Genomic DNA, 19362 nt, shown 5'->3' with positions numbered 1-19362 from the left:
CTGTTGAGAGGAAGTCATTGTGTTTTTCCTCAAGTTTGCATGCTTACTAGGTCACATCATCTTAAGCAGAAACATTCTCAAGTATTTCTATTATATTCAGAGGACCTTTATAAATATGGGCCAATAAAAGCCATTGTAAATACCATGAATATTATTCCTTAATTAAATACATCATAAAGAAGTAAGGAAGTGAAACTCTGTTAATCATATTTTTTATTAACCATTAGTAGGTGTTATTTTATTATGTTAGCTTTTTGAGCATTTACTAAGACCCTTTAAATGGAGGTAGGCATGGGGGTCATGCAGATAGCAGAGTTCAGATTTTGACCTCTGTGACCCCAAACTGTTCTATGGGAAATGCAAACAAGGATGTGATTGATGGTCATTTTAGTGTCCAGCACTGGCACCAAGTACCTAGATACACACATTGTCACGTCATCCTTTAAATAGAAACATTATTGCTCCTTCTATTTTTATTTCCTGTTCACACCATGCCCTGTGAAACACATCTCTCCAAATTGTTTTTGGAATAGGTTTTCAATTGCAGCAGTAAATGAAGTTGGTGAGGGGCCAGAAGCAGAATCTAGCATTACCACTCCATCCCCAGCAGGTATGGCCTAGTGGTGCTCTTCTGTACATGGAACTTGAGGGGGTGGTAAGGGTGGGTTCAGATCTTAGAGGCCCCAGGTCACCTGGTGTTTGTCCAGACTCCACCTCTTCTGCCCAAAAGGACAGTCTTTTTTGGTACTTAGTAAGCCTTCAGTTTGACAAGTAGAAGTAAGTTGTTAGGTGGAAAGATTTCACATTAGAATTTAGGAATTTAAAAATTAAAATAAAAAAGCTTAGGGATTAAAAAAATGGCCTTGGTTTCAGGTGATATCACCAATGATTGTGATTCACACTTCCACATTTAGGGGATACATATAACCTTTCTGCCTTAATCACTGTTTTATATTGTGTATTGTTATTTAGTATAATACGTATCAGATATCTGTTCTTCCAGTTTTCTTCAGGTTTTCAATTCTATCTGGACTTAATAATTTCCATTTTACCATTTTGAATATTCAATTTACCAATTAGCTTTTATTATTATTGTATAATTACCCTTTTTTGGACTTTGACCTTTAACAATTGCCTTGAGAGACTGAATACTTACTACATGGTGCCTAGGTGTGCAAAATAATAAATGAAAATGCTTTCTAAGAACCACCATAAATATTTTGGGGCAACTACTGAAAGAGTTGTTGTGAATAACACACAAAGATTCAGAATCCTAAGAGTCTGTTGTCTGTTTTCACTAGAAATCCCATTTGCTGACTCAACTGCCCCTTAACCTAATCTGCACACACCTGTGCCAGTGCATATTGAATGTCATCTACCACCAGTCTTTGTTTTTTTTGGCTGCTACTAGACTCTAGACAAGAAGAGGTATTTTTGCTATGCAAAAAACATGTCCAAAGGGCAAGTTAAATATAGAGCAGGCTTAAGGTTGTCGTTACTGTGATTATTGCATAACATTTATTAATTGCCCTTAAAGTGTTCACCAGCACACACTTCATCAGTCTCCAACGGAACAGGACATCAAGCACAGTTCTGTGGTCCTGAAATTTCATTCCTCTAAAGACTTTTCTCCTGCCTCAAAGGAAGAGAAATTGAAGGCAAAATGAAGACAACCCGTGTCTCTGTGTGTGTGCTCTGTAGCAACCACTCTGGCCTGGGCTGGACCACTGCCACCAAGCAGTCAAGTTCTCATGGCTGAGCATAATGAGCTGAACTTCTCTTGGGAAAAGGCTGTTGAGAACGGTGATACCCCATGTGGTGTTATTTTGAGGGCATTGAGGGGCACATACACATGCAACCCACTTGACTGACACTGGACTCCCTACCCCACTCACAGAATGATGTGATTTATGCAGCAGCTGGAATGCCCCAGCGCCTTCAGAGAAAAGCTGGGCAGCCTCTTTCAGGTGCTAGTCCCCTTGCTTTGGAGGATGGTGTTGATCTTTTTGTGTCAATGTGTTTATGATTGGGGTTGTCTCTCTGTAAATTGTGTTGTTTTAGTTCAAGAAGAGGAACAGTGGCTCTTTTTATCCAGAAAATCTTCTCTTAGAAAGAGATCTTTAAAGTATTTAGTAGATGAAGCACAGTGCCTTGAGTCAGATGCTATACACCATAACATTACAGGTCAGTATAATAGAAATGTTTCTTCTGTGTGAAAAGAAAGGTCAGGGTTGACTTCTATTTTAATTCCTTTATGAAGAATTAAAGAAATAAATTACATTTTGTGTAAGTTTTTTGTCTATATAATAACACACATATATTTACATGGTTCTTCTAGGAATATCAGTTAATGTCCACCAGCAAGTTATTTATTTCTCTGAAAGGACTCTCATATGGGTGAAGGAGGCCTCCAACATGTCTGATGTGTCTGACCTGAGAATTTTTTACAGAGGTTCAGGATTGATTTCTTCCATCTCCATAGACTGGCTTTATCAGAGACTGTATTTCATCATGGATGAACTGGTCAGTCTGAGAATTTAAAGTGAATAACCAGATCCTGATATTCACATGCATAGTTTGGTATAGTTAGAAGTAAACACAATCTTTTCATTCAACAAATACTCATTGATTACTTACTGTTTTACATACTAGGTTAGCAATGAACCTTGGATATGGTCTAGGCTTTACCTAGTTCTATATCCATGGCCTACCATTCACTTACCTTATTTGTGATTTTTCAAAGTTGTGAGTTTATACTACTAATAATTCATCTTCCACAAGATAGTGGTGGTGCATGTGCAATTAATTACTGGTCAAGGCTGCCAATCATGGTCAAAATCAGCTACAAGCATTGTAAATTATGTAATAACCAGGGGTAATTTTAGTAGGTTCCTGGAAACACAAGACTACTGAAGTCTTTGAGAAGACACAGTCTTGATGTGTTTCAAGTGGCCCTGTTTGAAAGGGCCAGGGTTGTCACAATCACTATGGCTGGAGTCCACAGCTTGGATTATCCTAAATATTAAAAATAGTTGAGTGCCTTCATAAGCCAGAAAAATAGGTACTTGTGTTTCTTTGGTGCCAGTAGCATATACGCTCGTTAGGATATGGGATAGAAAACTGACTTTTAAGGGCATTTTTATGTTTTCAAAAAGTGCTCAGTGACTAGCATAATTCTAAGCACAGAATAGATGCTCAAGAAATGCTTGTTGGCCAAATTAAATACAATCACTAATCGTACTGATGAAATTTTGATTCTCTAGGTGTATGTCTGTGACTTAGAGAACTGTTCAAACATTGAAGAAATTACTTCTCCCTCAATCATTGCACCTCAAAAAATTGTGGTTGATTCGTACAATGGGTGAGTTGGCCTTGTAAGTGTGAATTCTCTTCCATTGGTGAGAAACTTTGGGAAACTTGCTTGTTAGTGAAACATCATTGTACCAGATGAGCCATTCTATGTATCTTATTTAAATAAATCCAGGTGAAGTTTTCATTCTATAGAGCCACAAGGGAATTTCTTTCAAATGTGATCCACAACTTCTCTGGTTAAACAGTTTTTCTTTTCTCATTCACAGCAAAATATGGGCATATGGGACAGACCTATTGTCTAGGATTCAGGGACCTGGGTTCTAGTACTGTCACTATTTTATGGCACAACTCAGGGTCTCATTGCCCCCCTGCCCCCATGCTCCCTCAAAGAAACCCTTCCTGCTCTGTTTCTCCCTTTCTTTTGCTGAGCAACTCCGCACCAGTTCATTTCTCTGGTCTGGCTCTTAAACCTATCAAGAGCCTGGTTTATCAAGAATGCTGCCAGCATCCACCTTAGGAGATAGGACTCCATAGTTGAGAACAAGCAAAACTTTTTCATTACAAATAACTATTTTTTCTCTTTGCTACCAATAAAATGGACACATTTTAGCTCAGTTGTGCTAAATTGCAATAGCACCTCCAGCTAGTAACTTTATGTCTGTGACCTTTATTTTATCCATCCATTATGGGGATGAGAATAATACCGAGCTCGGCTATTTTGAGGATGGAATGAGGTATTCACTGTGAATGTATGTTGTGCTCTCCAAATGCACATCAATGTGCAGGATGAAAACATAGGAAATTTTCTTAGAGTTTATTTCTTAACTATGACCACATAATTATAGGTAGTAACTAATAAGTAAGGTCAATATTTGTAAGATTAAACATTTTTTCTTTCCTGTAAGAATAAAGTTGTTTTCATTTTGAATGAAAAAAAGTCCCTAATACCTTCTAATTTTCAGAAATGGACCTTCTTAATAAGAGATTGCTCATCATTAATTTAAAATCAAGCCTTTCTATTAATATTAATTCATAGTTTACTAGATGCTTATTTTAATATATGAGATTTGAAAGGATTACTGAATTACAGGAAAATGTTAAAACTCTGTGATGTAGGGCAAGTCCTTTGGACTCTCTAGATCTTTTTTTCCTCATTTGTAAAAATCTTAAAACCTTTGAAGTGTAACTTTGCTGCTGGCAATTACACAGAATGACTCATTCTTAGGATAATGAACTGTACCCCCTAAATCAACCCTTCAAAGTGCATCTCAGTGCGGTCTTTGGTGGCTCTTTTTTCCATAAGGATAAAATTGATTTGTGCTTGGGTTTTGAAATGTGACTAGGAATATAACGATAATTAATAGTTATTAGACAATTTGTGGGTTTAAGTGCATTACTTCAATCATTTGTTGAACTCTTATTCAACCCTGTGATGTAGGTACTTTTAATATCCTAATTTAATAGATAGGAAAGCAAATGATGGGTTGATTTAGTAATTGCCCCAAATCACACAGCTATTTGGGGATGAAACCAGCATGCAACTTCCTGCTCCAGGGTCTTCTAATTGTCTCCTCATATAATGACAGAGTTTCTGTAAAAATCAGATGTAACTTTTAGCAACACTTTTAGAGAATGACCTTAAGCATTCCAGGTGTGTGAAAATAGTTGACTCTCGTGCTATTAAAAATGACTTTCTTTATGCTGCTGGCATAAAGAAAGTTTGCACCACTGAATTATTCACTCCCTGAGTTTGTACTTACTATAGATCTTTTCCCTTCTCCCCCATCGCTGCCTCACCCCCTCAGCTGTGTGTTCATCCTACCAGGCCCAGCTTTCCTCACTGTTCCTTCCTTTACCTTTCCCCTCCCAAGTGGCGATGAGCATTAGAAACATGCACATCTCTCTGCTTCAGTGCAAGAGTTGTAATCTTTGCCTCATTCACCCCATATCATTTTCCTTTTACTTACTCTGAAATCCCTCCAAATTCCCTTAGCAATGTGAATTTGGGAAACAAAAGCGGGAAGTTAAGAGTCAAGTTGTTTCTGCTTTTTGCCTGCCTGAACCCTCCCTTAAAAAAAGAACATAGGTTCACATGTCAACATGGACTTTATACCTCAGGACATTGTGCTAGCACGGGGGTCTCGAGCATACCGATAAAGATTTGGAATAGTCGCTAAGAGAACAAGGGTGGGGCTAAACAGGACAAGCACAATGATGGACAGTTGTAATGAGGGGTTTGAACCCTGCCAGTCCTTGAGTTTGTGATAAGAAAGATGTACTTCGTAAAAGTCCACTTTTTGTTAGCATTTATCTCCATGACCACAAATCCAACATTAGCTAACTCACATTCATAGTTATATGTTTTAGTTAACATTCTGACAGATTTGATTCTCAATGAAATATTTTAGTGGTGTTTCCTTTTCCATTCTTAAAAATTCTTTGGCATCACTACCATGATGTCTGGCTCCAAATGATGTGTGTGTTTTTTTTTAAGATTCTTCCATTGGCTCCTTTCTTCTGATTACTGGGTGGCCCTCTGCTGCTTTGATCACTTGTGCGGTATTTCTTAATGGTTTATAAAATGGTAGCCCTGTTGTTTCAATTGTAAATATTTTTAAAAGTTCAGTCTACTACAAATACAAAGTAGTTTTGTTAGATATTTATAGTAAAATAATAACTGAGATTTAAAAAATGGTTGAAATAGTTTTGTTTTTTTTCCATTTTATCATTTGCAATGCGTGGGAAAATTTATTGACAGAATTAGACAACAATTTGCGTTTTTTGGAGGAAAGTATTTTATAATAAATAACATGTTTAGCTGTGTGTGTAACTTTTATATAATATGCTTTCCTTTAAGAGTGGGTTGCATTAGAAAATCTTTAAAGACACTTTTTGTTTTTAAATTTCATAATTCCTTAAAACGTCTTGCATAATGATAAAGATGCTAAGCATTATAAGCGAGGCTGAAATTTTCCAGTGTTCCAACTTCTAACTTAAATGAACAGAGCATATCTTTAGCAAATATCTTTACTCCTTTACCCTCTGGGGAACCCCTGTACTTAGCAACTCTGGAGATACGTGATTCTGATTGCACGATCGGATACAGCAATGGGTCACGGAGGTTGCTCATCTACCTTTGCAATGCATAACACCAGGCTATTTTTTTGTTCCCGTGTCAGGTACGTCTTCTATCTCCTGAGAGACGGCATTTACAGAGTAGATCTCCCGCTGCCACCTGGTCGGGACTCGAAAGCCATGCGCATTGTGGAGAGTCGCACATTACGCGACTTTGCAGTGAAGCCACAGTCCAAGCGAATCATTTACTTCAATGACACTGCCCAAGTCTTCATGTCAACATTTCTGGATGGCTCTGCTTCCCATCTTGTCCTGCCTCACGTCCCCTTTGCTGATGTGAAGAGCTTTGCTTGTGAAAACAATGACTTCCTGGTCACAGACGGCAAGGCTGTTTTCCAACAGCACGCCTTGTCTTTTAATGAGTTCATCGTGGGGTGTGACCTGATACACATAGAAGAGTTTGGGTTCGGCAACTTGGTCATCTTTAGCATGTACACCCAGCCATACCCGCTGCCGGCCCACCCGCAGCGGCTCTCTGTGCTGTTTGGCTCCCACCAGGCCCTGGTTCAGTGGAAGCCTCCTGCCCTCGCCATAGGAGCCAGTGAGTGCCCTCTCCGCAGCGTGGTCATGGCCTCACTGGAAGGAAGGGGACGCCCGAACTGCTTGCGACTGTGACTCAATTTTGAGGGCACACATGTGATTATTCACTCATCTACAAGACAGGCTACTTAGCTCAAAAACAAAGTTTTTACACATTTATTCTGCATTTATTAGTTTTGCATTGGGAGGATCTCTATATTCTCCATTTCTATCCTAAAAGAATGGTGCAAATGTTTATTGAGTGTCTACTAGGAGCCAGGCATTCACATTCTGGTCCGAGTGAATATTAGCCAGTGGACTAGAACATCTGGGTTGAGATTTTTGTATCTACCATAATCGTGAATGACCTTGAGCAACTCCCTTAAACTCTCTGAGCTTGAACTTCTATCTCTGGAGAGGCAGTTTGTGTGGTGGGTTAAGTAAGTGGGCTCTGTAGCCAGCCTGCATGGACTCAAAGGCTGGTCTTGCAATTTATTAGCAGCATGACCCTGGGCAAGTTACTTAACTACTCTGTGCATCAGCCTCCAGAGCTGGAAAAGGAAGATATTAATTATACCAGTCTATGGGATTGTCATACAGATTAAGCTGAAATGCATAAACAGAGCACTTGAAACAGTACCTAGCACAGAGGTCAGCAAACTTTTTCTACAGATGACGGATCAGAGAGTAAATATTTTCAGCTTTGCAGGCCATGTTGTCTATGATGTAGCTACACAACACTGCCTCCAGTGTGGAAACATTCACAGATAAAGTATCACTGAGTAACTAAAGCTGCATTCCAGCACAACTTTATTTACAAAACAGGCAGTTTTGGCCCTGGGACTGTAGTTTGACAACCACTGATCTCCTAGAGTATTTAGCAAACTGTCTATTTTCTGCTTTGAGACAAAGTTAATTATGCCTGTTTGCCGTATACCTCAAAGACAGCTGAAAATAAAGAGGCTTTTTTTTTTTGTATTGTTTGGGCTTCTGCGAGAAAGGTGCTGTGCTAGCAGTGGGAATTACATTAGAGATTCCTCACGGACCATTTGTTTTTTAGGAGCCTGGCTCCACCTGGTGGTGTTAGAGAGCACGTCTCTCAGCTCTCTGCCGCCAAACATGCAGCTCTGACTAAGGAACACTGTCCTCTGATTTGTTAGAATAGTGTTTCCATCAATAAGCAAAATGAGTGGCTTGGGTGGGATGGACACTGTTCCAGTCATACTGTCAAATTGGTCAGACTAACCTTGATGATGGGTTGTGTAACAGGTATTACTGCCCGATTACCCTTCCACACAAGGTGAGGCTGACGATCCTTTGTTTGCCCTTGCTAATACCATCCTGGCCAGTAACATGGGCTAACTCTTCCCATCAGGCCCTTCCGCCTGGCAGAACTGGACTTACGAGGTGAAGATATCCACCCAAGACTTCCCTGAACTCGCTCGTGTTTTCTCTAACATAAATGACACCATGCTTAACGTCCCCGAGCTGCAGAGCGCTACAAAATACGAGGTTTCTGTGAGAGCAAGTTCTCCCAAGGGGCCAGGGCCCTGGGCAGAGCCCTCGGTGGGCACCACCCTGGTGCCAGGTGAGAAAATGTTCTTGATTTAAGGAATGATTCTGACCAACCAAAAAAAAAATGACTTACTCCCTGTGTCCCTTAAAATGAATTACCTCCAATGTGGTGAAGAAATTAGAATGAGGGTGTGACGAGCTCTTGAGTATGTGTTTATCTGAGATGAGGAAAGCACATAGACAGCACTGTGTGATATTTCTGTGTCTAGCCTGCTATTTTAAGCTTTCCAAGATACTTTGTGGAAACAATATAATTTCTTCTTCATGGCTTTCTCCTTTTTCATGGTTTGTTAAGCAATAGCGCTCCTTGAACTCTGAAGGTCATGGGGAGAGGAATTGAGGGGCTGCGAATTATACTAAATTCCATCCTCTTGGCAGGAAGAAAATGAAAAGATAATTGTACCATTTATCTTTTTATCCTGCTGTGCTTATCACAATTGCTTCTGGGTGCTCTGAATGGGACCGTGGCAACCAATAGCAAACGCAAAAAAAAAAAAAAATCTGCCATGACCATGACATTGCTGCAGAGGCAATATTACCACACCATTCTCTTCACATTCCATTTCAAATATTTACATAAAATCAAAAAATATGTTTACTATTATATATAGTTTTATTAAGCAGATACAATTGTTTATACCTTTCCAGAGTATTTTCAAAATGTTGGTATTGTTTTACTTTATAAAAGAAATCCTAGGGTATAAGATGTATGCCCCCAAAAGTATGCTTTCTATTATATTTCTTTCAATTTCTTTTTTACCAAATAGCTACAGAACCACCATTTATCATGGCTGTCGAAGAAGATGGGCTTTGGAGTAAACCATTAAATAGCTTTGGCCCAGGAGAATTCTTGTCCTCCGATATAGGAAATGTGTCAGGTAAATGCCAAGTCCCTTTACACTTGGAATGACAGATTTCTACTCACACGACTTCCTAAGCTATTCAGTACATCAAGAATATTGAGTTCTTTGGAATTAGGTCAATAATGAAAGAAAAAAATGGATTAAGCTATAATACCAGTGGGAGTATTAAGAAAATGTTGGTTCTCTTGCCCTGGCTGGTGTGGTTTGGTTGGTTGGGCCATCATCCTGCAAACCAAAAGACTGCAAGTTTGATTCCTGGTCAGGGCACATCCCTAGGCTGTGGGTTCAATCCCTGCTACTAGGGCACGTACATAAGGCAGCTGATTGACGTTTTTCTCTCATATCGATGTTTTTCTCTCTCTCTTTTTCTCCCTCCCTCTCTCTCTAAGTTCCTCTCTCTCTAATAAATAAGTGCTATTTATTATTTCACAAAATGTGACATTACATATTGATTTATGTCCATTTCAAAAGGGCTTTGATATTCTTTTTATGTATTTTAATCTGTCAATGTTACAGATTAATTAGTAGCAAACTATCTTGTTCCACTAAGGTGGCTATACTTTAGTCATTTTTTATGAGTTACCAGTAAGACAGGAACATGGAAAAGCTACATGAAAATATAAATAAAGAATGAGAATTTCATGTCAAAGGGGATTATTAAGTAATGAGTGGATAATTTTACCTGGAAGATGTTAAAATGAAGAAAAATCTTCATTACAGGATGATATAATAGTGATCTTGCTGGAAGATGGCATCTTTTATAATTATCTAATTATTTAACCTACTTGCTTGGCCATTAAAAATACAGCAGCATTTCTGACCAACAAAGGAGTTGGGCTTGACGAGCAGTGAGGTACTGGTGGAAGGAAGGCTTTGGGGTTGTCTTAAATCGTAGCTCCTCCTCTTTTCACTTGTGAGACCTTGGGCAGGATAGATAGTCTCACTGAGTCCCAGGTTTGCCATGTCAAAAATGGGGATAATTCCCGTTTCATAACTTTGTGTTAAGAATTAAGTGAGACGTGTAGAAGTGTCTGGGGTGATGTTCAGGAAAGAGAAGATGCTTAGTGAGTATTAGTTCCTCTGTTTAGTTCCAGGGGTAAAGGTTTTGGGATAACATTACTGAAATATTCTTGACCAATCCCTGAAGTTCTAGTGACTATCTATGTTAACATATACTTTAAAATTAGATTCAGGTGAATGTGTGATTCCTTGACTTGCTATGTTTATGTCAACACATGTGAAAAAATAACTGCTATAAATTTGCTTTGTTTTGAGACATGGATTGGTATAACAACAGCCTCTACTACAGTGACATGAATGGTGATGTTTACGTGTGGCTGCTGAATGGGACCAACACCTCAGGGAATTACCACATACCCAACATTGCAGGAGCAGGGGCAATAGCTTATGAGTGGCTGGGTCACTTTCTCTACTGGGCTGGAAAGACATATGTGGTAAGTGAAAGCCTGGCATTCTGGATGCTCTAGAGCAATGCCCACCCACTTCCATAACTGCAGCGTTATTTCCATGATTTTTTCATGCTTGTGCACCACCTATGCTATTAGTTATTTAGTATTTGTCTACAAGCTTGCTCATATTTTAAAATTAGAATTCACTTAAGTGTAAAAGAAATGTATGTCTTTGGTGTACTACTTTTAATATCTTAAAATAAATATATAAAAATGTTCACTAGTGGGTCCCCTTCCTGGAGGAAGGTGACACATTGCAAAGGCGTGATTAAAAGAAAATAAGTGAAGTGACTATTTTCAAAGGCATGGACAGGGCTGAGGAAAAGGAGCAAAGGATGAGGAAGCATGTCCTGGGCTAGCAAGTGTGGAAAGACACAACTACCTCCAGGCATAAAGGGGCAAAAGAAAGAAGAAAGAGCTGCAAGGGCTGTAGCTTCAGGATAGTTGCTGACATGATCCCAATCACTGTCTATGTGCTGGAGGAATGGGTCCCCCAACCCCTCTTTCCTTCTGCCCTCAGATCTCTTGTCAGTACTTCTGATGGTTGAACTTCTGCTGGTTGAACTTACCTGGAAGCGAGAGAACAAGGGAGGCCAGTTGATGCAGTTCATGGACGGCAGCCTCTGGGGTCCCTGAGGAGGGTGGAGAGGGTTGAGAGCAGACCTGGAGGCAAAAGGAAGACATGGTAGTGGTGTACTTTGAAAAGAAAGATGGTTAATAATGAGAACACTAGTCGGACAGGTCAGGAATATAGTAGTGAAATTGTTTTCTAATCAGGAGGGTGCTATTTTCAGTGCTTTTATTCACTTGACAATCATTTATCTATTAACAATGTGTTTAGATGCCCAAGAATAGGCATAGTAGGGAATGTCAACAGTAGATATGTCCCTGCTCTTTTTTTTTAAATATCAGCTTTATTAAGATATAATTCACACACTATAAAATTCACCTGTTTGTTATGGAAAATGGATGGTGTTTTAATATGTTTAGTGTTGTGCAACCATCCCCACTTGCCCCTGATCTCTTAATGACATAAAAATACATACATGAAATAATAGAAGAAACATACAAAGCAGTATATTTAGGGGCAAAGCAATATGGTATCATCTGAATCCATAAATGCCAATGACTTGTAGGTAGAGCTGAGTGTAGTTCATCAGAGAAAGCTTCCTAAAATGGGTTAGCTGGAAATACTTTAGAAAGAGGAAGTGGAAGAATGGTTGTGAAAACTGGCTTCAAGTATTTGCTTAGTCTCTTATAAAACTGTTTAACTGTTTAACTGTTTAGCAGAAAACTTTGCTTAACTTCTTTGAACACAGTTTACTCCTCAAAAAGCAGGGAATATAAATCCTTTATGGGCTTAATGTGAAGGTTGTAAGAGTTTATATTTTAGCCCTGGCTGGCATAGCTCAGTGGATTGAGCGCAGGCTGCAAATCAAAGTGTCGCAGGTTCAATTCCCAGTCAGGGTACATGCCTGGGTTGCAGGCCACGACCCCCAGCAACTGCACATTGATGTTTCTCTTTCTCTCTCTCTCTCTTTCTCCCTCCCTTCTCTCTCTCTAAAAAAAAAAAGCTTATATTTTAAAGCTTGAAAAAAATTAGTGCCTGGCACATAATAGATGCTCACTGTATAATGTAATAATGGCAGTAGTTAATATTAGGAAAAACTATTGATAAAAAGGAGCAAGGAGAGACATCATTGTTTATCAGAACATATACATCTTCCTCAGGAATCTAATATTATACATTCTTACCCAGCAACATTTTGACTATCTTCATATATGACTAGGAAGAACAAGTATTTTAACTCAAAATAAATTCATCTCCCTTCCCTTTAGAGACATGAAAGGAGATAAGCTACATGAGAGCAGATACTATGACTACTGTGCTTACAAAGGTTAGCACACTGCTCAGCACATATTACCAATAAATATTTGTGGTTGAACAAATGAATGGATACCGGCAGCAATTTAATGATTGCAGTCAACTCTTCAGAAATCATGATGTCATTTGAAATCATTAACTGACCATATGACCGTGTTTTACAGATACAAAGGCAGTCTGTGTTGACAGGACACACAGACATAGTGACTCATGTGAAGCTGTTGGTGAATGACATGGTGGTGGATTCAGTTGGTGGATATCTCTACTGGACCACACTCTACTCGGTGGAAAGCACCAGGCTCAATGGGGAAAGTGCCCTCATTCTCCAGGCGCAGCCTTGGTTTTCAGGGAAAAAGGTGGCAAATTAAAAATAAGATCTGATTATTTAATAATTATGAATAAAACTGTGTTCATTGGGAATGGATAAGGTAGACTCTGAAAGGAAATACTATTATAGTAAGAACTTGGTATAAACAAAATCTCTGTAACTTTTATTTGATTATCATTATTGATTTAAAATTTTAAAATATAATATGGAAATTTTTTGTAGTTTGCCTTATCTTGAATGGTCCACACTTAAAAGTGTTTTAATTTCTAATTGTTTTTATAGTCTCAGGAATTCTATTGGCTACATTAGAGTTTGTTGGGTAGTGATTAGGTGTTTTATTATTTTTGATTAGTTTTGGATGTTGACTGCTCAGAAAACTGGCTGACTCCACAGCTAATTATTTGACTTCTCTGTGTCTATTTCCTTATCTGAACAATGGGGCTAGTAAAAATTATTCCACCTCTCACTGTTGTTGCAAAGATTAGATGAGATAATCCACAGGAAGTAATGAGACTAATTCCAGGCACGTGGTAACTGTTCAGTAGTCAAGCTTTCATTATTGTAACTGAGTCTAACTAACCAGTTATCAGAATGTTTCTAAAACAAATGCTATTTTTACTTCCTCAGCTTCTAGAATCAGTGCCTATTTTTCCTGATCTTGTTTAGCTACCCTCTACATAGCCATCTAAATTTCTGAATTTTTTCTGACTGTATATGTCTGAAGTTCTCTTCATTTCACTGCCATCCTTTGTGTGTTACTCACAGATTTATCATGGAATCATAAGACACACTGCAGTCAACAGTTCTGATGAAATAGTGAGCTAGCTATTTATAGAAAAACTTACAATATTTGTGTGATGAAGTAGGGTATAAAGTGAGATATTCATGTAAAATTAAAAGACACTTTTTGCCCCATCTGCTGGATTGGGCTTATAGTACATAGTACATTTTACACCAGAATTAAACTTCAAGGTTTTAATTTAAACCAAAGGGATTATTTCCAAGGCATATGCACTATTAGACATAACAATGGTGCCAAAGATTTTTGGAACACTCTCTGACTCTTTAAATATGGAATCAAGTGACTGAAAGGATTGGGCAATGACTCAACACCTAAACTTTACTTATAGCTTGAATAGTTTCCTGTATTCCAGAAAAGGGAGCTGTAGAATCCCCTTTAAGAGGTAGGAAGTGTTGCTAGTTGTAACAGCATGGATGGGCATGGATATCACATTAAGTTAAGTAAGTCAGAGAAAGACAAATGTCATAAGATTTCATTTATATGTGGAATCTAAAGAAAATGAGCAAACAAAACAAAACAGAAAGATACTCATAGATACAGAGAACAAACTGATGGTTGCCAGAGGGGATGGGGGTGGGAGGGTGGGTAGAAAAAGGTGAAGGGAACTAAGAGGCACAAATTTTCAGTTATAAAACAAAAAGTCACAAGGATGTAATAATGTACTGTATAGGGAAAATAGTAAAAAACATCATAACTTTGTATGGTGACAGATGGTTACTAGACTTACTGTGATCACATCATAAGGTATACAAATGTCAAGTCACCATGTTGCTCACCTGAAACTAATATAATATTGTAGGTCAACTATACTTTAATAAAAAGAAATTTAAAAAGAGATAAAAGAGTTAATCGGTTATTTAGAAAACTCTAGTGCATCTTGTTATAAATAACCAAACAAGATTGACCTAATTTCACTTTAACTGAAAAAGTAATTGATAAATCTCTTTTACCCCAAAATATGGACATGATTCAATTCCCAGAAGGCTGGGAATTGCTAGAATAGTTTTTCTTTGCTTTTTGGGAAAAGAGTAGGTTGAGTTTTTCTGAAAACCGAAAGCTGTGACTTACAAGACCACTGAAGGTTCTTGCAGCCGTGCACTTCAACATCCTGTGTTTGTAGAAGGCCTGGGGTAATGTTAGCAAGCATTTTTAGTTCTCGGATACATTATTGTATGCTATTTACATTTTCCACTGGCTCATCAATTTTGTATACATGCTGCTGTTTCTCGCTAAAGACGTAGTCATCAACTTTAACCCCATGTAATACCTTTTGGTCTCTTTGTCTGCTATAGAGAGAATCCACTACTCTGAGGTCAGACTCCTGGCAACCTCAGGCTATTTGAAAAATACCTATAAAGCCAAGAAAGCAAAAAAGATCTCCTGGATTGTACCTTCTATTGGAAGCAGTCTATTTCATAGGAGAAGCAGTCTTTCCTCACCTAAACAATTGGACATAAAATTAAGACAGGATGGTAACAAGAGGTCAAAGAGAGAGTAGTAAGGAGTGGTTTTCAGATGTCAGCTGGATATATGTGATTCTACTCAATTTTATATATGTGACTACTCAATTATAACACATAAAAACTGTGCGTATTATGTTTTCAAAATGTGTTGGGATGTTTTTGGTTATAATGCACAGAAGATACAATTTAAAGTGGTTTAAACCATTGCTTCTCAAACTTGTTGACCCGTTGGAATTATCCAGGGAATTAGAGAGCATACAGGGGCCTGGGTTTCATCTGTAGGGACCAAACTTTGAAAGATGCGACCTGGGAATTGAGATTTTAAAAGAACTCCACAGGAGACTATAATGTGTGGCGATATTTGAGAGCAACTGATGCAAACAACAGTAAAATTTGTTGGCTTATGTGGCTGAAGGGTCCAAAGTTGTGACATGACACAGAGGCTCAAAGTTCCTGATTCAGCAGGACCTGGAGTGTGGTTGAGAGTTTGTATTTACAACAAGTTCTCAGGTGATGCTGAAGCTGCTGGGGTTAAGTACATAGAAATGAGTAACATCCCTAGCGTTTGAAGGTTTTCAGGAAACCAGTGCACTTATGGCCAAATTACATAGTAATGGGCATATTCATATAACTTTTGTATTCAGTGAAAGGTAAAAAATTAGTGAGTTTATTATTCCAAAGAGGATCTTAAAGAGAAATCTGTAGCTAAATTGTGACTTGTTTACAAAGCTATCTTTTAAAACTATATTTGATTTGTTTTCTTACTTTATGTTCTATTTAGGTAATTGCTCTAACTTTAGATCTCAGTGATGGGCTCCTGTACTGGTTGGTTCAAGACAGTCAATGTATTCACCTGTACAGAGCTGTTCTTAGGGGGCAGAGGTACGTAATGTCTCTCAAAGGTAATTGAGAGGAGGAGGATGACTTGCCCCTCATTTATAAATACAGATGCACAAGAATTCACTTTCAATAAACAGTTACTAATTACCCACTCAGTTGCAGGCGTTGTGCTTGTGAAGGAAGATAGGTTTATAAATAACAAATTACAGTAGCATATGTGCTTACCGTGATGGGGTGCAAAGAGAGCACTGTGGAGACACAGTGGGGGTGGAGAGGTCCGCAAGGCAAACCAGTTGGTGTCCTCACAATGGAGTAGGTGTGAGTAAATGGTGCTTCACTAGACTGAGGACTATGGAAACAGCACTAGTGATCTTGCTTCCTGCAAGGTTCACAGCTCTCAGCTATGGTCCTCTAAGGTAGTTTCTACTTTTTTTCAAGGATGTATTGTGAAATTCTCAAAACAAAACTTTCATTGATTTTGATGCTAAATGCCATACTTTATAATTTTCTAAAGAGGGAAATGCCTACACTTTAACAAGATTTAGAGAAATCGTTTTGAAAAGAGGTCAAACCTCTACTCTAAAAGGTTGAGAACATTACTAGTTTTTACTGAATACTAGGTAACTAGAGTAATTTTAGAAACAACCAAAGAAATTTTTAAAGTAAAAGCATCTTTGCAAAATTTCCTGTCAATGAGAAAAACTCTAAAGGCAATTTAAACAATAGTCTGTCTACATGAATTCCCTGGTCTGAAAAGAAGCATTCTGGCTGAGCTGTAGAAGTTGATAAGCATCACGGAAGCCACAGAGTTGTGATTAGTATACAGAGAAGGACCAAACAGGCTAGAATACTGAAGGCAAGTAAATAACCAAGAGCAGGAGGGAGACGTGCCTTGATGAGAAACCAGTCAATAGGTGATGCCTTTGATAGTAGGGTGTTACCAAGAATCACAAGTGTTTATTAACACCTGTGTAGCACTATTGCCATTGCAGTGTCACATTAATAAGAAAAGCCCTAGAAAATTTTCTTGAGGAATACTTTGTAAAGATGTGTAAATCAACTTAACATTAAACTAAAAATAATGACAATTATTGTTGCAAGGTGTTTTCTCTTTGTTGTTACACACACACACCCAAACACACATTTCCTCCAGTACTTGAATGTGCCTGCCCTTCTCCACTCCATATCCACTGACACTCATGGGCGTCATGTTTTAGCAGTGTTGGGAATACCACCATCACAGAATTTGCAGCCTGGAGTACTTCCGAAATTTCCCAGAATGCACTGATGTACTACAGTGGTCGGCTCTTCTGGATTGATGGCTTTAAGGTTATAACGACTCAAGAGATAGGCCAGCGAACCAGTGTCTCAGTGTTGGAGCCAGCCAGGTGTAATCAGTTCACAATTGTTCAGACGTCCCTCAAGCCTCTGCCAGGTATAACATTTTATTCTGCTTACCCTTGATCCTCCTCACTTTCTGTTAAATAAATGTTCGGGTTGGGATTTTTTCTTAAGAATTATGTTTTAAGAGGAAAAAGGTTTTAGCAGTTTCTGTTGGTTTGTTAGCAGTCCGTTTACTCTTAATTCAAATTTACAGCTTGAAATAGTCAGAAAAAGATAATTTTCAGGTCACATTAAAAGAAAGGAACATTTTGTTTTGGTATTGTTAGTAATTAGTATTAACTTTCTGTGTTTTCTATTATGATTGATAACTCTAAACTGCTTCTCCCCCATTCTTCCTTTCATCTCCTCCTAGGGAGTTTTTCTTTCACCCCTAAGGTGATCCCCGATTCTGTTCAAGAGTCTTCCTTCAGGATCAAAGGAAATGCTTCAAGGTTTCAAATCCTGTGGGATGCTGTCCCAGCAGTGGATTGGGGTGCGATTTTCTACAGTGTGGAATTTAATGCTCCTCCTAAGGTATGGCGTTGGTTCTAGTAACTCCCATTTCTCAGGCAGGCCGTGCCATCTGTGCCCGCCCTGCCCACACTGATTTGTACTTTCTTCACCTAGCGGAGCCCATCTCCGTGGTTGTGCCACTGGCATCTGCCATCACGATTATTCCCGAGGTCTTTTGTCTCCGGCCAGTCTCTGACCACTCTGGGGTTAGTGTTCAGAACTGGCGTTAGACACTTTAACTGGTCAATGTGGAACCACATGGAACTTACCAACAGAGTATTTCCAAAATTCCAAGGTTTGACTTCACATGTGAACCAAAGTTTTAAGGTTTTTGTTAAGTGGGAATAAAAGATTTTATGATTTTTCTCCGTAAGAAAATAATGTTTTGTACTTACATTTTAGTTCCTGGTCAGTGAGCAACAGCCTTTACCTGTATTTACTGTGGAAGGTCTGGAGCCTTACGCCTTGTTTAATCTTTCTGTCACTCCTTACACCTACTGGGGAAAGGGCCCCAAAACATCTCTGTCACTTCGAGCACCTGAAACAGGTACAGCGCTTAAAATCTTTAAAAAAGAAAAAGACAGAATCTCACTTTGCATGTTCTACAATGGATAATTACCATTTTTTGGAATAACTTTCAGTTTTGTAGATGCGTTTAAATTCAATAACCTTTTAATGACTTTTTGGAGATTAGAACAGCACCATTAAAATAAATCTGTATAATTTATTCCACAAATATATTTCAAAGATTTCTTTAAAACCACTTCACTTGTTTGCAATGATATACAAGATGCAGAAACATGTTTCACGTAGTTTGTGAAATGCTTCGTAAGGAAAATGGGCATTTAAAAGCAGAGACAGTTCTGAGGAAGGCCAGCTTATCGGGAGGTGTTCTCATAGACTGTAACTCACAGTCGTGTCTAGGTGAGTAGCTGATGTCTAAATTTGATGTTTTTCTTTGGAATATACTTAAAAATATATATTAGCTATATCTTTACATGTGTATATTACTTTAAAGTGTTAAAGGCATATTTATGTGTATCAGTCTTTTATTAAACATTTATTACATACCTATCATGTGTCACAAACATCATTTCATTTAATCCACACACAACTGTAAGGCAGGTAGACCGGTGTTATTATTTTGATTATGAAAAGGAGAAAACAGAAGCTCAGGAGTTTCCCAATGTGAGGTAGGTAGTAGCTAGTAAGTAACAGGGCTAGGACTTAATCTGGACTTTTTACTATAGTTTCACCAAATCTCCATTCCGTCAT

The 19362-nt window shown here is 38.4% G+C and overlaps 1 protein-coding gene across 6 annotated transcripts in view; it reads left to right on the top strand.

Annotated features, from left to right (window-relative positions):
• Positions 1–19362, top strand: part of ROS1 (ROS proto-oncogene 1, receptor tyrosine kinase) — a 132142-nt gene that overhangs the window by 55388 nt on the left and 57392 nt on the right. For 4 of the 6 annotated variants that reach the window (XM_045843075.1, XM_045843073.1, XM_045843074.1 and 1 more), the window contains 13 exons: positions 534–610; positions 2062–2184; positions 2339–2523; positions 3264–3361; positions 6492–6988; positions 8342–8554; positions 9309–9419; positions 10680–10858; positions 12923–13114; positions 16133–16233; positions 17409–17626; positions 17948–18108; positions 18490–18634. In XM_045843075.1, the coding sequence (XP_045699031.1) occupies positions 534–610; positions 2062–2184; positions 2339–2523; positions 3264–3361; positions 6492–6988; positions 8342–8554; positions 9309–9419; positions 10680–10858; positions 12923–13114; positions 16133–16233; positions 17409–17626; positions 17948–18108; positions 18490–18634 (2300 nt within the window). Of the gene's footprint in view, positions 1–533; positions 611–2061; positions 2185–2338; positions 2524–3263; positions 3375–6491; positions 6989–8341; positions 8555–9308; positions 9420–10679; positions 10859–12922; positions 13115–16132; positions 16234–17408; positions 17627–17947; positions 18109–18489; positions 18635–19362 lie in introns of those variants that run through there. The other 2 variants (XM_045843072.1, XM_045843076.1) reach the window with 2 other exon arrangements.

This window comes from Phyllostomus hastatus, unplaced genomic scaffold, assembly GCF_019186645.2.
Source record: "Phyllostomus hastatus isolate PE091 unplaced genomic scaffold, TTU_PhHast_1.1 phas_contig_40, whole genome shotgun sequence".
NCBI classification, from domain to species: domain Eukaryota; kingdom Metazoa; phylum Chordata; class Mammalia; order Chiroptera; family Phyllostomidae; genus Phyllostomus; species Phyllostomus hastatus.
Note: the sequence above shows the minus strand (reverse complement) of the source record. Positions and strands in the feature narration are given on the sequence as shown.